The 20,787-nt window shown below is 45.0% G+C and overlaps 1 protein-coding gene and 1 long non-coding RNA gene across 2 annotated transcripts in view; both read right to left on the bottom strand.

Moving 5' to 3' along the window:
- The window catches only part of TEAD4 (TEA domain transcription factor 4), a 45,916-nt gene extending 41,682 nt beyond the window's left edge, over positions 1-4,234 (bottom strand). Inside the window, exon 1 of the mRNA XM_074825797.1 lies at positions 4,098-4,234. Coding sequence (XP_074681898.1) covers positions 4,098-4,104 — 7 coding nt within the window. The 5' untranslated portion in view covers positions 4,105-4,234. The remainder of the gene's footprint in view (positions 1-4,097) is intronic.
- A 28-nt stretch (positions 4,235-4,262) lies between these two features.
- On the bottom strand, positions 4,263-19,176 carry LOC141923996 (uncharacterized). The gene is made up of 4 exons (XR_012623444.1): positions 19,036-19,176; positions 18,598-18,667; positions 10,396-10,450; positions 4,263-4,352 (listed from the first exon to the last, which is right to left on the bottom strand). It is a non-coding gene; the product is annotated as an uncharacterized LOC141923996 (long non-coding RNA).
- Positions 19,177-20,787: the final 1,611 nt, after the last annotated feature.

Below are 20,787 nucleotides of genomic sequence, written 5' to 3'. Positions count from 1 at the left end.
GATCTCCTACAGTGGGTTGTTCTTCATTCTCCCAGTCCCCACCTTCACCTTCTGCGACTTGGGCAGTGTGGCTGGAGCACTTGCCGGTGAAGACTGAGGCAAAAAAGTCATTGAGTACCTCAGCCTTCTCCATATCCTGGGTAACAGGTCTCCTTTTTCCTTCCAGAGAGGGCCCACATATTCCCTAGTTTATGAACTGGGACAGGCAGTGCATGTTTTGTTCTTCTTTGGGTTTATTGGTTTGCTTTTCAGTTTTACTGACTTCTGAGGTCAGGAAAATCATTAACTGATAACATATCCTTTGAGATGAAAGCAACATCCTGCAAATTTACCTAGTTACTACAGAACAGGGGTGGGAGGCATCACCTGTGACATGGTAGTTTTCAGCATCAGACTGACCTTTTATGCCAGCTTAATTGATATTGCATGCTCAAGTCTTTGCAGTTCACTGTCTGCTCCGGGTTTTAACTAGTAACACGGTTAATCATCCTTCTTCCATCAGCCTCTGATCTTCGGACATCTTTAGGTATTTCCTATCAGCCATATCAGGGCTTTGACTCACCAGTCTGAGAGATACATGACTGCCCCCAGGCTTTCTGCCCCACCCTGCTCAGCACAGAAATGGCTGAGCTGTTTGTAAACTAGCTACTAACAGCTGCCAATTCTAGCTCCTCTTACAAAAAGGTGCTCCAAGCCAGATGTTTGCATAGAGGAAGGGAACACTGGACAACTAAGGCAGTAGCTCATTTCTTACAAGCTCTTACTTCCTCACTGACAAATCAAGGCTCCAGCAGTGTTTTGTCAAAATAAGCATCACTTTGCTAGTTACTATTGTTTATTTCTCTGTCCTCAGTAGTGTTGGGAGACCTTGCTCTATTTACAATCTCCATGCAAATCACACGCAAGTGCTAAGCTTTTTCCCTCTCCTTTCTCTAGACCAGTACTGAAGATGCCAGGAGATACTGACTCTAGCACTGAACTCTGTGATTGCTTATTTGGTATGAACGCTACAAATATTATTTCTCCCATGGAAAAACATAATTAGAAAACGTGAGACAGATTTATAATGCTGTACCCCCATAGTATTCTAGCAGGCAACACTTACAAAATTACCCTGCAGGACCTTAGTGGTACCAGTAAGTTAGTGGTGCCCTGGACTCGCTGCTTCTAATGTCAACACAATGATTAGGAGAAAAGATAGCATCTCATATCAGACAAGACAGCTTTTCCTGCCTTAAGCAGGTGGTGAGCTGAGACTGCTGGAAAGGACAGTGAGGGCTTGTACCCGAAGCAGTGCTGTGGTATGAGCTTATTCTGTCAGAATGCTGCCTCCAGTAATGGAACATGTCTAGGAAGGAAAAAGATAATGAAAGAAAAGAAGGCAGCAAAGGCATCAAGACACAGATCATCAATGTACAGAGAGGAGCTTGGCTGACTTTTGGGTGAAGTAGGAATCATGTTCACTCAACAGTCAACAGTGTCATCTAAAGAGCTGTAAGCAGCAAGCCGACTCTGGAGAGCGCCAGGGAACATGAGCATGAGTCCTGTGTATGGGCTGAAACACACCTTTCTGTGCAACTTTAAATGTATTCAAACAAAGCAGTGCAAGTTCTTCATATTGGCTTGATGCACTTTAGCTTAGTCAACGTGTTTGCTGGCAAAAGCTACTAACTCTAAACTCATAATTGGTTGCCTCACAACAGGTGAGAAGTATATAAATTGCACATAGAAGAGACCCTGGGACCTGGAACATTTGTGCCCAAAAGAACAGTACCAGACCACCCGCTCCTCAGCGGGAACAATTAAATGGTTCCACTTTTGTCAAGGCAAAGGGGCATATACAGTTGTCTCTAACACCTCGCCCCTTGGTCCAGTGAGGTCTGTGCAAGTCGGTCACGGGACAGCTGAACAACCGTCCCGCAGAGGCAGGGCCAGCTCCACATAGAGCTTGTCCTGTTCTGTGAGCTGGCTCGTAAGCGGTGAAGATGAAATCAGGGACTATATTTATTCTCTCTGCCCGGTCATATCTTTCTATAGATCCCAGGCTGTGCTCTGCTTCCTTGGCATGGATCCTGGAGACTAGTAAGCAAAGGAGGGCATAAATCAGTGCCTCGAGTTCTGTCAGGAGCACACTGAACCAAATATTCACGCTGGGAACAGGTGCACTGAAGGCAAGCAGGGACACTGTCCCATTTGGAGTAGTGGGGGAGGGCTTGCAGGAAAGCTGTTCATTTCTCCCAGAGCCTAGTCTAAACTTTCCACCCTGCGAGGGGATTATTTACCTTCTTCAGCTCACCAGTGCAGTTAACTAGAGACTTTCCACTTAACACCAGTCCATGCTAGGTCAGGCCCAGCTAAGACTCATTGGTTTCTGTAGTTCATTCTACTTCACTTTTGCTCTCACTCTTATTTCTTCTCTGACATATTCACTCCAAAGCTGAAGAATTTCAGGGACTGTGGAGAATGATTAGTAAATGAAGACAGTCTTAAAACACAACTGTAATTTTTCAGCAGTAATTTTAAAAGTCATCTGTCATCAAAACTAGTGCAGACTTAGAGCAGCAAGGAGCATGTCACTAATCTATGCTTAATAACCATGGGGTGGATTTTCAAGTAATATTTTAGTTTGAATAACACTTTTAAGCAAGCATTGCTTCTGAAATAAGCAGTCCTACCCTCACCTCAACCATGGCTGTTCATTCCCACTCATCATCCCTTCTCTAAGTACCAGCACAAGCAGCTGTGCAGCAAAGCAAATCAAGGGGCATATGAGAATTAAAGTTAACTTTTTCCCCCTTTCTGGCTGTGTTAGTTTCAAGCTGGATCAGTTCCATGGTTGGTTCCATAGCACAACCACAAAAATGTTTGTGCCAGCACACAGCAGGAATTGATGTCTACATAGGAATATTGACACTTGCTGAGCCTCAGGGTGATCAGCCTTACTCAACATGTATTGCTCTGTACAGGTACAATGATGTATGCACCCAGTAAAATCACCCTTTGTAGATAAGGCCCCACCCATGCCCCCATTGTGAGAGGGATCTATTCCCTAGCTCAGGGAACAATGGCCCGATGGGTGGACAGAAACCTGAAGAATGACTTGTGAAGTGCTTTGTGTGAAGCTTCAGGGCATGGTGCTCACCGGCTGGGGACTGCAAAGACACACAGATTCCAATGTAAAGGAAAAAAGGCAAGCACTGACTGGGTAGGAAGAGGACTGCCTTCCATAAGGTGAGAAACAGTTTTAACACCTTGGGACTTTTAACTAAATATTGTGCACTCTCAGGTTTTGCTTTGCTGTCTAGTCACAGAAGTGCCAGGTGGCTTCTTCCAATACTGAGCTAGAGAATTGAGACCAGACCAGCTTTTTTGTGGACAAAATCAAGAGAGACATTTTAGCTGTGGAATAGGTCAAAAATCCAATTCAAAATTGTGTCTACCACCTGAAAAGTTGACACCTACTGCAGCTGCAAGCCAGTACTTCTCTGCATCCAGGGCTGGGTATCTAGCTAGCTAGCTGAGAAGAACCCGCAGATGAAAGACATTCATGCCAGGCCTATAAGAAGGAGAAGTACAATGAAAGGGAGCAGCCAGAGAGGTCTTTTTTCTGTCCTTCTTAAGATCTGAAAAGCATAGCTAGTTAACAAACTGTAGGTGTTTGCACACCACCAGCAGAACCATTCAGGCGTTCAGGGACTGAACTTCTGCCCTTTAGCACCAGAGTCGCAGACCTTTACCTGTTAGGATAACAAGAATGTTGGAGACAGCGACAACAGATGCCATAAAAGATAGACTTAGTCACACTATGAAGCCATTATATGATATCGATCCAAAGATTAGCTCAGTAGCATGCCCAACTCTGGGATCTACCTTATTGATGCTCTCCAGAAAAAGCCATCTATAATTCTTTACGACTTGTGAGTGTTAAAATCTTCTCTGATTTTCCTAAATACAACTTGAAGTGACCAACTACATCAATTTGGGAATGCCCAAGAGACTAGAGTTCATTCAGAACATCATTTGGTACAAGACAAGTGGCCTGCACAGGGCAGGGCAGGCTACCTGGCGTGTTGTGTGTGCCCTTTCTTTCTCCTTACCATACATCTTGCCTTCGTCTGACAAGATAATCTTCCGCCGTCCACATGGTGGGTAGATGGCTAGCGCTTCCTGGAAGCTCTGCTCAATGTCCGGACTCCACACACCCTCAGCGTCATTGTCAATGGGTTTGTCCAAGGCCTCGCTGCCCCCTGAGTCGTTGCTCCCCTCAGGGGAGGTGGGAGAACTCCACTCGTTGGAGGTAATGGTGCCAGCTAGAAACTCCAAGGTGCCACACGGAGAAGCAGACTCAGAACCTGTGATGACAAACACATCCCATCTGTCAGTTAGAAATCCTCCTCTCTAGGAAAATGAGGAGATACTACAGGAAGAAAAAAAAAGTTGAAAAACCTCAGCGAGGAGGGTTTTTACTTCAAGTTTACCTTAAATGGTAACTCAACCATGTGCTTGATTTCTATTTATGTTGAGATTAAAACCTTTTCTAAAAATCCTCCTGATAAAACAGCCTGCTCCCATAGCTCTTTGGCTCATTAGCTCTCTATCACTTCCAAATTCTCCTCAGACCTATATCTTCTTGCCTCTGTCTTTGTCTCCTAATTTCTTTCTCCCTCTGCTGTCATTATCTGTGTAACTGTTATTTAACTTTCTGAAGCACGCATACAGAGATTCAGTCCGTGTGAAAGACTATACAAAATAAAGCAGTGATGAATTATCTAGTCATCACCGAGCACTGGGGTTGAAATTTTCTTAGATACTGTTTCACTGGATCAGAGTTAGTAGTCGGTGTCATTTTTAACACTGACATTTCTTCTTCTCGAGGATCAGCTGCAGTTCTAAAAAGCAGTTCCTGGAGCCAGACAGTTTAATGCAATGTCTCCCAAATCTCAGCACTCTATCCTGGCAGAAGCAGAAGGCACCATGACCGAAAGGAAAAAGGCACGAGGTTGCAGGTCAAGAATCCTAGGCGCTTAGATTGTTTCTACTGCTTATCTTCAGAATGACCTTGGGCAAATTCCTTCAGTTCTCTGTGCCTCTCTGCCTCCTCATCCTTTACCAGCTAGGCTATTATATTTGCCACTGGGCAGGAGCAGAAACTGTTTTCTCTTCAAACCTAAGCAGGCAGCTGTTAGTTCTTGAAAACTACAGTTATAGTCTGCTTATAAACACCTGCAGTAAAGGCTGAAGTCATTGAGTGGAGCTGCTAAAAGACACGTTCAGAAAGCAGCTTCAGACCATGCAGACACTTCCAGTCAACCTCACAGAAGATAAATGCCTTCTAAAGACACAGATCATTCCCCTGCCTTAACCCCAAAGCTGTTTGTTTACCTTTTTGAGCTACAAGTAATATTCACAAGCCACCAGTTGAGAATCCAGTTAAATGAGAGTTCAAAACTTCCCTGGCGTATAACCACATTGAGCTAGGTATCAAGAAATCAGAATAAGGCTTTTTTTTTTTTTTTTGCAAGAGCAACAGAATCATCAAACCTATACTGAACAAGAGAGTAAGGAGAGAGCTCTGACATGCCAAGTCAGACTAACTCAGAACTATTACAGTGATAATGTGATCGAGGACAGAGGAGAAATTTGGGCCTGGTATATGCCAAAAACTAGCTAGAACAAAATTTGTGCATTTATGCCATGCCCTAGTTGGTAAATAGGAAAAGCAGGTCCATTCATTCAACTTCAGGAGTTCAAAAATTCAGGGCTCATGGCCACAGAAACTTTTCTGACATCAACTTAAAAAAGCATTACATCATACATTGCTTTTTAAGTCTCTCTTTGTTTTCTTACCTCTTTGGATTTCATGTTTACAAAATCTGCTCCAAGACCACGATGACTAGATTTATTCTTTTTAATAAGAGCTGAAATTCTTAAAAACTTTATCATTTCAAAAGCTGAAGTGGTAAAAAGACTTGTCATCACTGGCTCTCAGAAGGTTTCGCTGCTCCTTAGTAACTTTAGACAGCAGCAGATACCTATTTTACATCTCTATAACCCACCAAAAGCTCAGGAAACAAGTAAGATAATACTGAGCATTTGAATATTTCTAGACATAGTATACTTCTTACGCTACAGTGCAGCATTTTAACAAGTGGTTTACATAGACATTTAGAAAACCCTATACAACGTATTTCCCATGAGAATATCTGGAACACATGAGCCACTGGAATGGCCTACCACTGCCCATCCATCCATTTCAGCCTCTACATTAGATTATTTCAACCCTCTTGACCCATGATACACATTTTCAGAGCTCTAATGAACATGGGAAGAAAGAATAAAATGAGAGGTGAAGAGGGCAGAAAGAGGATCTCATATGGGGCCTTTACCACTGGGACAGACATCCCAAGTGTGCTGTGAATGGCACCAAAGCAGGCAATGTGACTTTAAGAGACCCTGAAATGAACAGTAACAGTTGCTTCCCTCACCAAGCGTCTATCACCAATACATCCCCTTTCACTGGCAGATGCTCAATAAAAAAATTACACGGGTATTCAAGAGGTTGTTCTGCTGGGGAATCGGCATAGAGGAGTAAGCTTTCCACAGGGGGACTCTGACAGAGAAACAGAAGCTTTCTGTTCCAGCTGTTCTTCTTTTGATATTTCCCCAAGAATCCCTAGTCCCTGGAGGCTGTCAAGACCTTCTGTATTTAACACACATTAAAATCTCCACAGACACAAGGCACAGACTAGTTTTAACTTAGGCTGACAGACTAGGAAATGGAGGGGTTCAGAAAGAAGCCCAAGGTGTAACAGCAAGGGTATTCACAGTACCACCTGCATTTCACAGAATTCACAGAATCATCTAGGTTGGAAAGGACCTTGAAGATCATTCAGTCCAACTGTTAACCTAGCACTGACAGATCCCAACTACACCATACCCCTAAGCTCCATGTCAACCCGACTCTTGAACACCTCCAGGGATGGGGACTCCACCACCTCCCTGGGCAGCCCATTCCAACGCCTAACAACCCGTTCTGTAAAGAAATGCTTCCTAATATCCAGTCTAAACCTTCCCTGGTGCAACTTGAGGCCATTACCTCTTGTCCTATCACTTATTACTTGGTTAAAGAGGCTCATCCCCCCTCATTTGGAGCTTCAAGTCTCGTAACAGCCAGCAAGCTCCACACCAAATGAGAACATACCCCAACTGCTCAGTGGTATGACTCCCAGAACCACTGGAAGCTACAACCTCTGCTATCAAGACAAATCCCCTAGCCCTGCATACAGGCAAAGTCATCTCCTAGGGAATGTACAGCCACCATAACCATAAAAAGCACCTACTTTGAATCCAGTTATTTTCATCTCCTTAATGTCCATGCAGACACAGATGACTACCTCGCAGATGATTTCAGCATGGCACATACATGCTGGAAACTAAACAAATATATCTGAAGCATAACTTCCCCCCACCCCTGCATACAAACCCTAGGAATTGTTGCCTGATCATTTCACGTTTTATAAGGCTTCACATCTGCACCAAGCACCTTTGCAAAGGAAACTCTGGGTTCTTTTTGGTGCAAGCTCCAGAAGAAGTGGAGGAGCAAACACGCTGTATTCAGTTCAATGTCAACTCCCAAGGCTTTCTACTCCAAACACGAAGGAAAAGTTGCGCCAGTTTGAGCAGATGTCACTTGTATATTCAGGGAAGTCCACAAAGCAAGAGACAGAATATGTGAGCCTTACTGGTATAAATCAAGGGAGATGTGGCACATAAGAGCAATGAGAGAAGAAATTATATAAATATTGAAATGACTATACACTTTTTTTTTTTTTTAATGCTCCTTACTTTTTGTGCCTTGACCAGCAATGTTAGTCCTATCCCAAGCTACAGCTAAGTCAGCAGGCACTGAAATGTGCTATCATGGCCAATCCCAACGTTTCTACACCTTGGGGCCCGATTCTGCTTTCTCTTCTTGGCACTAAAGCTATTCCTGGTGAATGATGAGAAGAGTGGAATTGTACAGACTATAAAATCAAGGGTGTTTGGCCATCTCCAGCTGAAAGCTCAGTAATCACCCAGACATTAACACAAATTCCGAAGAAATTCCATAGACTGTAAAGACCATGCAAATCCTTATAACTCTATGTCTCCAGTTCAGTAAGATGCCCAGGGCTTAAAGGGCCTGCAAAGTTTTCTTAAATAATGCTGCTTAAATAGTAAGCTCCACGTGTAATCCCAGGCGATACTCTGTGCTCAGAGGCAGTACACAGTAATACAGGGAGTTCTGGTCAGGTGCTATCTGGTCTGTGGGTCTCTTTTTTTGGCTGAACAGTTCAGGCCTTCTGTTTCCTGCACTGTTGATCTGAACTCTGAACTCACTGGTGGCCAAAGTGGCCATTTATTAAACTCAACAAAGCAAACTGTAGAGAAGCTATGGGCTAAACTCTATGGTAAATGGCTTTAGTAGTATAGCAAGTTGAAAAACTGTCAGTGGAATCACTTCCCACCGAAAAAGCAATTTGGTCAAAACCAGAGCATTTTTCAGAAACATACTAATGTTGAATTTGTTATTTATACGAAAGGTTTGAATAAATATTCATTAGTAACTACTTTAACAAAATACAGATGTTTCCATTAGCACCTAGCTTTCAGTTTGCTTCTGTTTTCCCATTCAATCAACAGTAACTATTCACATACAGCTTGGTAATTTTAATGCTGATCTGTATTACTGAGTGCTCTAATGTCAGTAAATACTCTAGTACTTTAAAAAAAAGTAGAAAAAAATAATTTACAACTCCTGCCTGTGGAAGAGCTTGTAAACACAGAGCTTTCTTCTGATGTCAAGGGAATTTGATTCTGAAATCACTAAACAGACATCCCAGTTCCCAGGCATGCTCAGACAATTCCCTCCCTATCTGAATCTCCTCACCAGGCACAGTTCTTAGGATCAGAGAAGTCAGAGGATGTTGTCCCATTCTCATAACAGGAAGTTTTGCCAGAGGTCCCAGATTAGTGTTTGTTCACTTCAGATTCTTCCCAGTTTGAACTTACGCTTCGCTTCTTGGCCCTCATATTTCTGGTATTGTACCTTACAGTTGTTCTTATTGTGATCTCACTCTTATTTTACTGAGAGAGATGATTAACTACCTTTCTTTGTCGAGTCCAGTCAGGGATTCTCTCCCAGGATCAAAGTCACAAGCCCCTCACAGCACCTCCACCTCCTCACCACAGTCTCTCTACTTCCTTCTTGTTTCCCTCTGTCCAAATACTGTTTCTTATTCACTCTTGGTCCCCGTTCTTCTTTCTGCCATGGCCCAACTCTTAATGAGTCACTCACAAAGGCAGGCTTTTGGGTCAGAGGAAAGGAAAACCATGGGGAAAGCACAAAAATCTTTCAGCTCCAGCAGCTTTGGTTTAATTGTTCTGATGCTGGTAATTTCAACACTAACTCCCTTTCCTTTCACACATGGTATCTCATTGAGATTCAGAGATCCTGCAGGGCTAGACAGCTGCCAAGAGCCCTTCAGCAAGGTCTCATTGACAGGGAGCTCATCTTTAACAGACTCTGTAGTCTGACACATCTGCTTTCTAATATCAATCCCTCAGTCATTACTGTTGGTAACAGCTCCCTCTTAAGTGTTTGTGGCAGCTGCTCAACACAAAATCATATTTTCCTGAGGATCTGAAAAATTGCAGCCAGCTGCCTCCAGTTGTTCAGTTTTCTTAGAGCTGCTCTGTCCAAAAGACTCCCCCCACTCCATGGCCACCCTCTTTCTCTGCTGGGATCGGTATCGAGCACGACACGCTAACCAGAGATGTCCCTATTCACTCACCCCTCCCAGGCAGGAGCGCTTGCCAGCACAGCCATGTGGAGTCTGACTGTGCAGTTCCACTCCTGCTTCTGAGCTGGCAAGTCACTTCATTTTACCAAGGACATTGCTTCATCCTTGGTCTCATTTAATGGAACTGCAAGCTATGGGGGCAGGGACTGCTTCCCATTACAGGTATTCCTTGATGTCATTGTAACGCAAATAAAAGCAAACAATCCCGGTATTCACTACCTTGGTAACATGAGCCAAATTCTGCTACTATAGAGGATCTGAACCACAACATTCTCATATCTCATCAGCAGTCAAACAGAGAATTTCAAAAAACAATGAGTTTGGCCAGAAGAGAAGATGTCCTGCTGCTCAAACTGTAACTTTAGAGTAGTTTATAACAATAAGAAAACCTGGAAATAGCAACAACCAGACAGTTACTTCCATCCAGAACACGCTAACAAATGAGCTTACACAATGCAGTAATACAAGGAGATTTGGGTTGAGGAAAGCAACAGTTTGGAATACTATGAAATCTATTGCACAAGGTATGATGGAAGATAGCATTCAAACTTACCAGAGGAAGAAGGCTGGGAAATTCTACAGGACACTACAATAATAGCTCAGTTCCTCTGAAAGAGAAGAATGAGTGCAATCAGTAGATGAGTAGCTCCAAGGGGGTGCAACTCAAAGACTCCAGGAAAAAAACGTACTGGAAAGGGAAAAGGTGGGAAAGCAGCTATTCAACAATAACTAAGGTCTGTTAAAGCTCGCAGTCAAGAGGACAGAAATCATGAACATGTTTACAGGGTCTCTACAGAGCAAAATAAAGATGCAACTGTAGCAAGACCAACTATCACTGAACTATATCTAGGAAGGTAACAGCACTTTTGCAGCACCAGCCAGCCATCAGTTGCTCAGGCTCCTCAGGAGCTGCACACCAGGCACTAAACCAGCCTTGAGCCAGAGAAACTCTTGAGTTTCAGCTGAAGATCTAGAGACAGTGGAGATGGGTGGCTGCAGTTCACTGAGCCTTTTGAGGGGGCTCCACTCAAGCACGACATAACAATTTAGCCAAGTGGTGAGCCTGGCTGCAAGCTCACCTTTTGCCCTGGGTCTCCTGCAATCCCTGAGCAATGCTGGCTATTCCCTGTGAACAACCTTATCCACCCAGGACACCAGAGTAATGCTGCCTAATCCTTTGAATAAAACCAGTTAAGGTAACTGTTACTTGCTGTAGGTGAAGCAAAAGCTCTTAACAGGCAGCAGCACCAGGCAAGGAAGAAAGGAGAACTGAGATTTCCCTCTGTGTACCGGGCAAGGTAATAAAATCATTACATCTACAGGCTGCATCGTGAGATTTTTGTCCCCGTCTCACCACTAAGACTGGTTTACAAAGGGACAAACACTACTAACCTTAGATCATATCCAACACAAGCTTGGGCTCCAGCTGAATGCTTATCACACTGCCTAGCACAAAATCAAGCTTGGTTTGCTTGCTACACTGAAACCGCCTGCAGCAGCTGCTGTTCAAAAGGCACCTGACTTCCTGAGCAAAGCAAAACAACACTCTTAAATTATTGCAGTAGCTGAGCTCTGGCTGAAACAGAGAGAGGATGTAGTGTCCAGCAGAGTGATATAAATCAAAATAAGGAGAGAGGAGAACTTCTATCAGCACAGCCCTGGATAATGCAGTCAAACAGGATGTGATGAGATAAGGCTGTGTGTGGCCTTGCACACCATCCAATCAGTTACATTTGTGATAAAGGAAACAGAACAGAGAGCCTCACTGCCCTAAGGAGGGCAGAAAAAAGCCCAGCACAACCCAACAACATAAATACCCAAAGTCTGGTTCTGCTCCTGCTAGTCCAGGGGTGGCCAACTTGGGGATCGATCCTGGGCCACAAGCAACTCATGCACAGCTCCCACGTACAGGCTACATCGCAGGGCCACTGGCCTTGGACTGACAAAATGACTACTGCGTGATTAACATCTCATCTGGCAGAGAAAAATGAGCCAGAGAGGGCAGCAGAGATTGACACTGCCAGGTTGCCCTGGGATTGAGCCACACACTGGGCTGGCCCCAGCCCTCAAAGGAACAGTGCAATTCCTGGGGAGTCACCGCTATCTCCCACGCGGGAGCTGTTCCCAGAGCTCCCATTCTCCCTGACTTTCCAAGACATGTGGCATGTGTTTCACAGCTTCCCAAGCAGATGAAGGTTGTGGCAGGGTGAAAACGGTTAGCCACCCTCGCGCTAGCAGCAGCAGTCACCAGGAGTCGTTCTCCCAACAAGCATGGAGCTGGTTAGAAAGCACCAAACCAGGAGGAAGTTCAATAATCATGTCCCTTTTCTATTGCAGAATCATCAGTAGTGTTAGCTAACATGTTTAAATCACAACTGTCCCTTCAAGTATAGACGAGCGTAGACATTGACTGATTAAAATGACTTGGGTCTTACCAAACCAAGCTAGAGACAGAAATTAATCATGCTTAGCATTTTCCCTAAGAGTATTATTCACTTAATTATTAAAGGATAAGGAACCTTTAATAGCAACCCAAAAAAACCTTGCTGCTAAACCCACTGAAAGTCAGTTGTCCTGAAAATCTCACCATCGGACTCAAAAGCCCCCATTTTACCTATGGAAAAGACTATAGAGCAAAGACTTAAGTGAACCACCCAATGACAAACCAGATTGGGGGCAAAATCCAGACAAGAATTTCAAGACAAGAAAAGATGAACTTCAGAAGTGATTTGCAATTGCAAGGTGTGTAACTTCGGAGGGACTCATGTTTAACACTGCCTGGAAATCGTGCATCTTTTGAGTCTTTCCTGACAAGTAACATGAAATCAAGAGACTCATAATGCCCATTTTACAATATCTAAATAGAATTCTTATTTCCTAATCCTGTCTCCTGTTCATGACATCAGCCTCTTGTCTAGGACTCAAGGGTCGATGTCCCAAAACCCCTCACAACGCTGACACACTTCGCTTCCCATGACACTAATGGCAGAATTTCACATGAACTCAGGAGACAGATGTTTGCAAATCTCATCCAAATCAATGAAAACATTTAGCTCCAAAACTATAGCCAATCTCCAAGAAAAGAAATAGCTGAACCTGAGCTAAGAGACTTAAAACAGAATAGACAGAAGCACTGACCACACAAGCCACGAACACAATCAGATTTCCGCATGGGCAGTGCTTGGGGGTGGTCTGTGTTGCGGGCACAACCTGTCCGGCCAGGGCTAAGCCCGGTACTAAAGCCTCAAGATGGAAGCAAACCACAAACAGGCAGAACAGGTATATAAAAAGGGACCTCAATTCAGTCAATCAATTAACCATGTGTCTTGATTTTAGTAGCAGTTAGATGGGAGCTTAAAGGTGTTTGATACTTTTGATAAACCAATGCCTGAGTAAAGAACAACAATGAAACATCTGCATCATATGAATGAACCCTACTCATGGCTACTCACCGAGCTGCACTCTCCTGGAGTACTCAGAAACCACTCCAGCTCAGTTTTGGAGTACGTGCTCCACCTGGAACATGCAGCAGGTGAACGTTCACCGCTTACAGCTAAGAAGATCACTTCCTGAGGGCTGACACTGAGGAAAGTCCACCAGATTTGTTTCCCTGTAAAAGAGTCCGAAATTGCCTAGCAGACAAACAGACGCCAGCCATTTTAGCTGGATTCTGATACAAGAGACAGTAAAGCTGTCCTCAACTCAGACTAGTGTGATTTTGAGATCAGAACTCTTCCCTCTCAATTGTGGCATAAACACTGTCATTTCCAAACTGCTGAACATACGGGGATTTCACAGAAAGCAAGTGAAAATAATGAGAATCAGTAAGTACAACCCCAACCCTCAAACAGGAATCACTTAAGCAAAAGAGAAAAAAGAAATGCCAAAACCTGAAAAACACAGGTTAAACTTGCCCCCAGATATTACAGGAAAGCACTAACCTTCTGATTTATCTCTTTGCCCTTCCAGACCCTTCTCGCCAGGAAGGTCAACAGGTTATATACCTTCTGCTGGATTAATCTACAGGAGAAAAAGGGCAGCTAGCCAAGCAAAACTAGATTCTTAAAGGGACATGGCCAACCTCAAACAACATCAGTTTTTAAAGCATGTACTTACAAATAAAACCTGTGATCAAAAACAGTGGAAAAAGATGCTGCTTCTCTGTTTTTCAGTTAGCTTACTAGGTGGATAGAAACAGCGATTTACATTGTTTCCCCTGCACAGTTATTTTCTTCTGGTTGGGTAGATCCTTCACAAACAAATGGGAGCAGGAAAATAAACAGGATTTTATTTATTTATTTTTATAAAGATAAATCAAAGAGCAGTGAGTGTACTTGGAGAAAATCTTCTTATGCAAACCTCTCTCTTACACGTCTCTCTTTTTTCCCTAAGCTGACAAGATTTTCAAACCAGGAGAACCTTTCTAAATCCTGCTAGTCTGGTATCAGTGAGCTTTATTTCAAGGATCTGCTATGGAGAAGTATGGTCAGCTAAAATGCACTTAAGACACATCAGCAAATCCTCCCTTTCCATTTCAGTATACACATGCTTGGTGCTCTCTTGACTTTTCCCCCTTCGGTTAAAGCGCTCCTGGTTACAAGAGATTAGACTTTGCCTGGACATCTGTCATTAATGGTTACCATACTGTTTGAAGGGAGGCACTTTGAGGACTATGCTAATTTATTTTCTCTTTGGCAATAGCAAAGCAGATGCTTCAAAGGCTTGTATCCAGGCTCTGAAAGCCACTGGCACTCACGTCTCTGAAGTACAGCAAAGTAAAACACCTACCCTTTGGCAATCATATTCTAAGGAAGGTAAGAACAAGGTAATTATAAACTTACAACGGAACAGAAAAACACAGCCAGTGACTCAGCCAGTGGCACCGGGAACTGGAAAACCTGCCCCTCCCTAGCAGGAAAACGTCTCATTCATATGGTGTTAAAAACAAAGAGGAGTGACTGCATCATCTCCAGAAAAAGGAGGACCCAAGGGGCAGGAACAACAACAAAAACCCACCCCAAAAAAACAAACAAAACCCCCCAAGAACCCAAAACACCGCCTCCAAACCCCAAAGAACTCTTTCTAATCATTTAGTCTCAGATCTTGTAATGAGCTCCATACACGCAAATTCCTGACTTTTTACAAGGCTCTACGAAGGAATGTGTTGGGCATTTATTTAGCATGGCGGTGGGCATAATGCAGACGTTGGGGAGAGAGAGAGGAGCATACACTACTGTAAACATCAATAAACTTGATTGCTCTTCAAAGGAGGATAGAATTGCCATGAAGTTAGGGAATGAAAAGAATACAGCACATGATGTAATAGGCTTAGATTTAGAATACCATTTGCTACTCTCCAAGGAAATCACAGTGGAAAAACCACTTCAAATTGGCTTTGGAGAGTACTGCTCATATTATTACAAAAATTAACTAATGGTTTCAAAACTAAGTGTAATGATATATACCAATGGAACCAAGAGGTACAGGGGGCATCTACTGAGTTGCTGCAGGGATCTTTGCCAGTCTAGTTTTCTTTGACATCTTAATTAGAGATCTAAGACTGAATAAAGGCATTGTTAATGAAACTTGCAGATGATGCAGAATGAAGTTTACAAACACCAGTGGACAGAAACAACTCAAAGGGATTCAGACCGCTCAAAAACAAACAAGAGAAGCAAGGGGGACAAATAAGACTATGTGGAAAAAGTAATGAAACCAAAGAAACAGCAATGAAAAAAAAAAAAAAAAACCAACAGTTAAATCAAGGAAAAAGCTCTGCCAGAAGCAGGAGCTAAAGACATGCAAGAGTGAGAATGCTGAACAAATGAGAGTTGTCTGCAAAGCAAATACTTCTACAAAATGACCAGTGTAACTTTTGTCTGCCTGTGCTCAGATATCACTTCAGGCAAGAGAGATGAATCACCTGCAACACACGGAATATCAGATCTCATTCTGCAAAAGGAACACAGATAAATTGAGGAAAGTGAAGAGTATAAAAAGCAATCATTAGGCCTAGAATAATAGACATTGTATAATATTAAAAGTTCAGTCTTACTAGTAGCTTGTAAGAACTTAGAGGGTGGAAATGCAGAGAGACAGAGAGAGAAGAAGCAATCCTTTCACAGAAATATACACCAAAGCAAAAACTGTTGCAGTAGAGTATGAAAGCTTTTCTGATGTTAAAGTACATTGAGTGATGGAAAAGTTGCCCAGGAAAATTACTGGAAGATCCATTGCATGTATTGGGGGGGGGGGGGGGGGGGGGGCAACAAACAAACAAAAAAACAAAACACAAATTAACAAAGGTCAAATCTGAGCTATAGGGAAAGTGTAATAGGTCTTTTAAAAAAGGTAACGCTGAATTTTTGCTTTCTTAAGATACAGTTGTGGCCAGATAAGACAGAAAATCATTTCACTATCACAGGAGCAACTGTAGACATGCTTCAGGGAACTTCTTAAGGTGGGAAAAGTTGGCAGTGTTGCTAAGAAAATAGCCCTTTTCTTCTCCCACTGCCCACCCACTAGTCATTGCACCCCCTCTCTGGGCACACCAGCATTTATGTGACCGCATGATTAACTGGACCGGAGAACAGATGTGGCTGAAAACTAACTTGCTAAAAGAGAGTGTTACTTTTCATCTGGATGAGCCCCCTGCCCTGGGTCAGTGAACAGCAGTGCCAATACCCTTGCCAGCGACAAAGGGAAGAGGTGTGACAAGTACGGAAACGGACGCTCTGAAGCTGTGCGGACAGGTTCTGTCTACAGCAGTGCCAGCCTAAAGTCTTTGTGGACCCACCCCTTGAGTTAGGTTGTGACGGAACCAAGAGCTGAAAGATACAATCAGAAAAAGACACGTAATACTCAGGAAGGAAAGCTGTGAATGAGTATAATGTCACTCCAAACAGAGATGCAAGCAGCATCTATCAGAAACGGTACTTTTCAGCAACCTTCTCAAAACTCTACTTATTGTATTTGAGTTCCATGAAACAAATACCTGAGTAAGAAAACAAACAGCAACTGTGATTTTATTTTAAACCACAAGCAAGATCTGGTGCCATGGAGCGCTTTTTCTCTTCAGAGCTTGAAAGTACTGTTTTCATACCATTTTCCCACAGGTGTTCTGTAATACACTAACACTGAAACACTTATCACAGTAAATAACCTGCAATACTTCAAAGCCATCAGTAAAATTAATCTTAAAAAATCCAAAAGATGTAGCAGGAACCAAGACAGTGGAGAAATTCCTAACACCCATTCTCAGGCACACTAATTGCTCCCAAGATCACCTCTGAGAGGGTATCAACAATGAGTTGCTAGTCCAGTTTAGAGACCATAAACTTTGTGGCATGCTTGACTTTGAGGGAGCCATCCAGATCGGGATTTGGGAAAACCTCATAAGGTGACTGGACCCACCGTCTGGCTGCCCTTCACTGCCAACCCAAGTTCCAGAGAAAGCCACAGAGTCCCTCAGCATCCACCAGCCCTGGTAAAGAAGCCCCTCAGTATTCATTACAGCACGATCCAGGCTCTTCTCCGTCGTGAGAAAAAGCTATCAAGACCAAAAGGCTTTGACTGCACGGGTTAGTACAGGAGTTGTTATACACCCAGTCTGCTTTCCCCTTGTTCTGTTCCTCTGGCCCCTCCCCGTTACTCTGTGCCCTGTCCTGCTGCCCACTTCCTTCTGCAGGAGAAGAACAATAAAACCTCTTACATCTCCGCAGACAGATGGACAGACAGGTGAACGCCTGCTCCACTCACTATGCACACAGACAATCCAGTCAAGTCTAGGGAAAGACGATCTGTTCGTAATAAGAAACAAGGGAAAAAAAAAACCCCAAACCAAAAACCAGCAAACTCTAAATCTCCTTCCTTCCCACCCAGCCCCCTGCATTTGAAAAGTATTTTGTGTTATTTGTAGAGGATTCACAGGACTCAACTCTTAACGTTAGAAAGTCGCATGAGTGTAACTTCAGGATAAACAAAAACAAACCAAAAAGCTTTGGTAGATTAGTTGTGGTTGGTTGGTTTGGGTTTTTTTTACTTTTTACTTATATACGACCATTCACCATAAAGTACTTTACAGAAGTCCTTAAAACACGTAAAGTTAAACCCCTTTCCCTTCTACAAAAATGCCCCATCTTTAGCATCCCATGCAAGGAATTGTTTAAACGGAATTATCTACACAGGATAAAAGATTCCTTGGGGAAGCTTTTTGTTTGGTTTTTGGTGTTTGGGGGTGTTGTTTTTGTTTTTGTTTTTTTTTTTTAATTTAAATCCTTTCCTGAGGCAGGCCACCGAAACTCAATTCTAACTTCAGAATAGCTGATATTCAGCATTCCCTCATCTTTTGGTAAACGCTCTGTAACAACCCACACGCCTTCTCACGGACGGGTTTGCTTAGATTTTTTTTTTTGTTCTGTTTTTCCCCAAAACATCTTTTATAATTTACATCAAAATTTATTCCAGAAAGTACCGTTTCTCCTCTCCAGCCTCCCCCAAAACATCTCTACGAAGGGTACAGAAACCTTTTTTTGTCCCCTGAGAAGCGGCTGGCAGTTTTCAGCCGGTGCCACGGAGTTCCTGCGGTCCCGGCAGGGGCAGCCCCCGGAGCCTCCATTGAGGATGTTCCCATCGCTTCCTTTGTACGCTTGTGCCTCCCGGGACCGGCCCCAAACCCCCCCTTCCCCCGCTCTATCCTGCGCACCCGCGCTCCTTCACCCCGCGGGAAAGCGGCCGCGAAACGGCGTGTCCTGACCTGAGCGCGGCGGTTGTTCCGCGGGGGCAGCGGGGACCGGCTTCAAATCCTCCTTCTGCTCCAGGACTCGCTGCCAAAAGAGCAGATGAGGGCTGTTGCTGCGCGCCTGCCCCTCGCTCCCGCCCGATCCCCACCCCCGAGCCCGCAGGGGTGGGAGCGGGCGGGTCGGCTCCTCGCTCAGCATCGCCACCGCCGAGGCGGAGAGAAAGAAAGAAAGAAAAAAAAAAAAAAAAAAAAAAGTTGCCGGGGAGCCGCTGCTGCCCCCGGGGCTCCCCCTACCCCCGGGGCTCCCCCTGCCCCCCGGTCCCGCAGCGGCGGGGACGACGCGAACAATGCGAGGCCGGGCCGGGCGCTGCTGCCGGGGCGCGGAGAGGCGCGGAGCGGCGCGGAGCGGAGCCGCGGGGCCGGCGGGAGCGGAGGGGCGAAGCGAACACTCACCGGAGGAGCGCGGAGCGGCCGGCAGGACGGCGGGGAGGGGAAGGGGGGGGGGGGGGGGGCGGCGGCCGGGCAGGAGTTTGGGAAGAAAAGGGAGGGTTTTTATTTCCCCTGGAGTTTGAAAGGAGGAAGTGAGGAATGCGAGGAATGAGAGTTGGTATGAAATGAACGCGGCCGAGGGAGGGGACTGCCGGCTCACGCAGGGGCTGGGACCGGCCTGGGGAGGGGACTGGAGGGGGGGAGGCGAGAGTTGGGAACAAAACCCGGCGGGGCCGGGCGCTCCCGAGCGGGGCCGGGGCGGAGGGAACGCGGGCAATGGCCGGAAGAGGGGGCCGGGGGGGCGGGCCGGGCCGCCCGCACGGGAGGGAGCGGAGGAAGGAAACTCCGGGAGGGGGGAGCGGGGGAATGGGCGGCGGGAGCGGCAGGGACGGCACCGCCGCCGGGAAGCAGCGGGGGAGAAGTTGGAGCCCGCGGCCGGACCGGCCTCAGCCGGGGAAAGCGCCCGGGAAGAGCCGCCGCTCGCCCGGTGCGTTCCCCGGGGCCGGAGCCCGGCGGGCGCGGGGGGGTCGCTCCGCTCCCGGGGAACCCCCAGCCCCCGCCCAGGGCTCCCCTGGGGGCCCCTTCGAGCCAGGCGCGGCCCGCGGACACCACTTCGAAGCCCTGGAGGGCTGGGCTGGGCTTTCCACCCGGCATAGCCGAGCCCCTGCAAACCAAACCAGCCCCGAGCCCGCAGAAGTGGTTACAGCAGTTTAATTGGCCCGAGAGCACCCCAGAAAGTAAACTACTCACCTCACAGCAAAAGGGTGTCCTCGGGGGCTCTCCTCTGCCTCAGACCGGTGCTCTTCTCCGGTCCATTCCCAGCGGAACGCCAGCATGCTGCGCTGGAAAATGCTGATACAGGACTGGGAGCTGCGCTAGGGATGGAGCCTCATCCCCTGAACAAAAGCAGTAGTAAACCAGCAAGTTTAGTAAACGTAACGACATCCTATTATAAGCAGCTCCGGGCAATGCAGCTACATCAGCAAAATAAACTTCTTCCCGTCTCCAGCAGGTGACTGTGGCACAGATGCCTGGTTGGTGTGCACATAACTACGTGTGGTAGAGTTAGGAAACAGTTGGCTTTGTTTAAAACTTCAGTATAATGAAGAAACGGATTAAGAAGAATATCAGCTTGTGGTAAGAACGCAAAGCTTAAAAAGTTCATAACTCTTTCAAGTTGCTGAGAAAAAAACCTGAAAACGGGACCTGAATGTGTCCTATGGCCTCAGAAACCAGGTGGCAAAACCCATCAACTTCATAAGCGTAGTCTTGGGATTTGGAAGGCCAATTCCACTTTTTTTTTTTAATTATTTTTTTTTTTTTAGTTTGGCAGTGCTGAAGATAACTGATATTGGTCATCCTTTTTAATACACTTACAATTACTTTTCTTTGTAAGGCAATGCAGCAATAATTTTATGAATACTTAAGAAAAAAAGTTTTCTGATACAACTGTAGGATTCAAGAGTATATACTATATAAATAAGATGAAGTTAAAAGATTAAATTATTTTGTTGTATAAAGCCCTGTAATGATCTCATTTAGCCACTGTTTCTACTAAGCCATATTTAAAAACATGTAATTTAATGAAAACCAAACAGATATTAAAGGTAGCTCATTTCTCGTCATGTGTTCACTGTGAATTCTAGGCCAGGTCTTATGATGATGTGACTAACATACTGTTTTGCTCCTGTTTCCCTGCAGAATCAACATAGCTCA

Source organism: Strix aluco, chromosome 5, assembly GCF_031877795.1.
Source record: "Strix aluco isolate bStrAlu1 chromosome 5, bStrAlu1.hap1, whole genome shotgun sequence".
Taxonomy (NCBI): Eukaryota; Metazoa; Chordata; class Aves; order Strigiformes; family Strigidae; genus Strix; species Strix aluco.
This window is presented reverse-complemented; position numbering and strand designations above follow the sequence as displayed.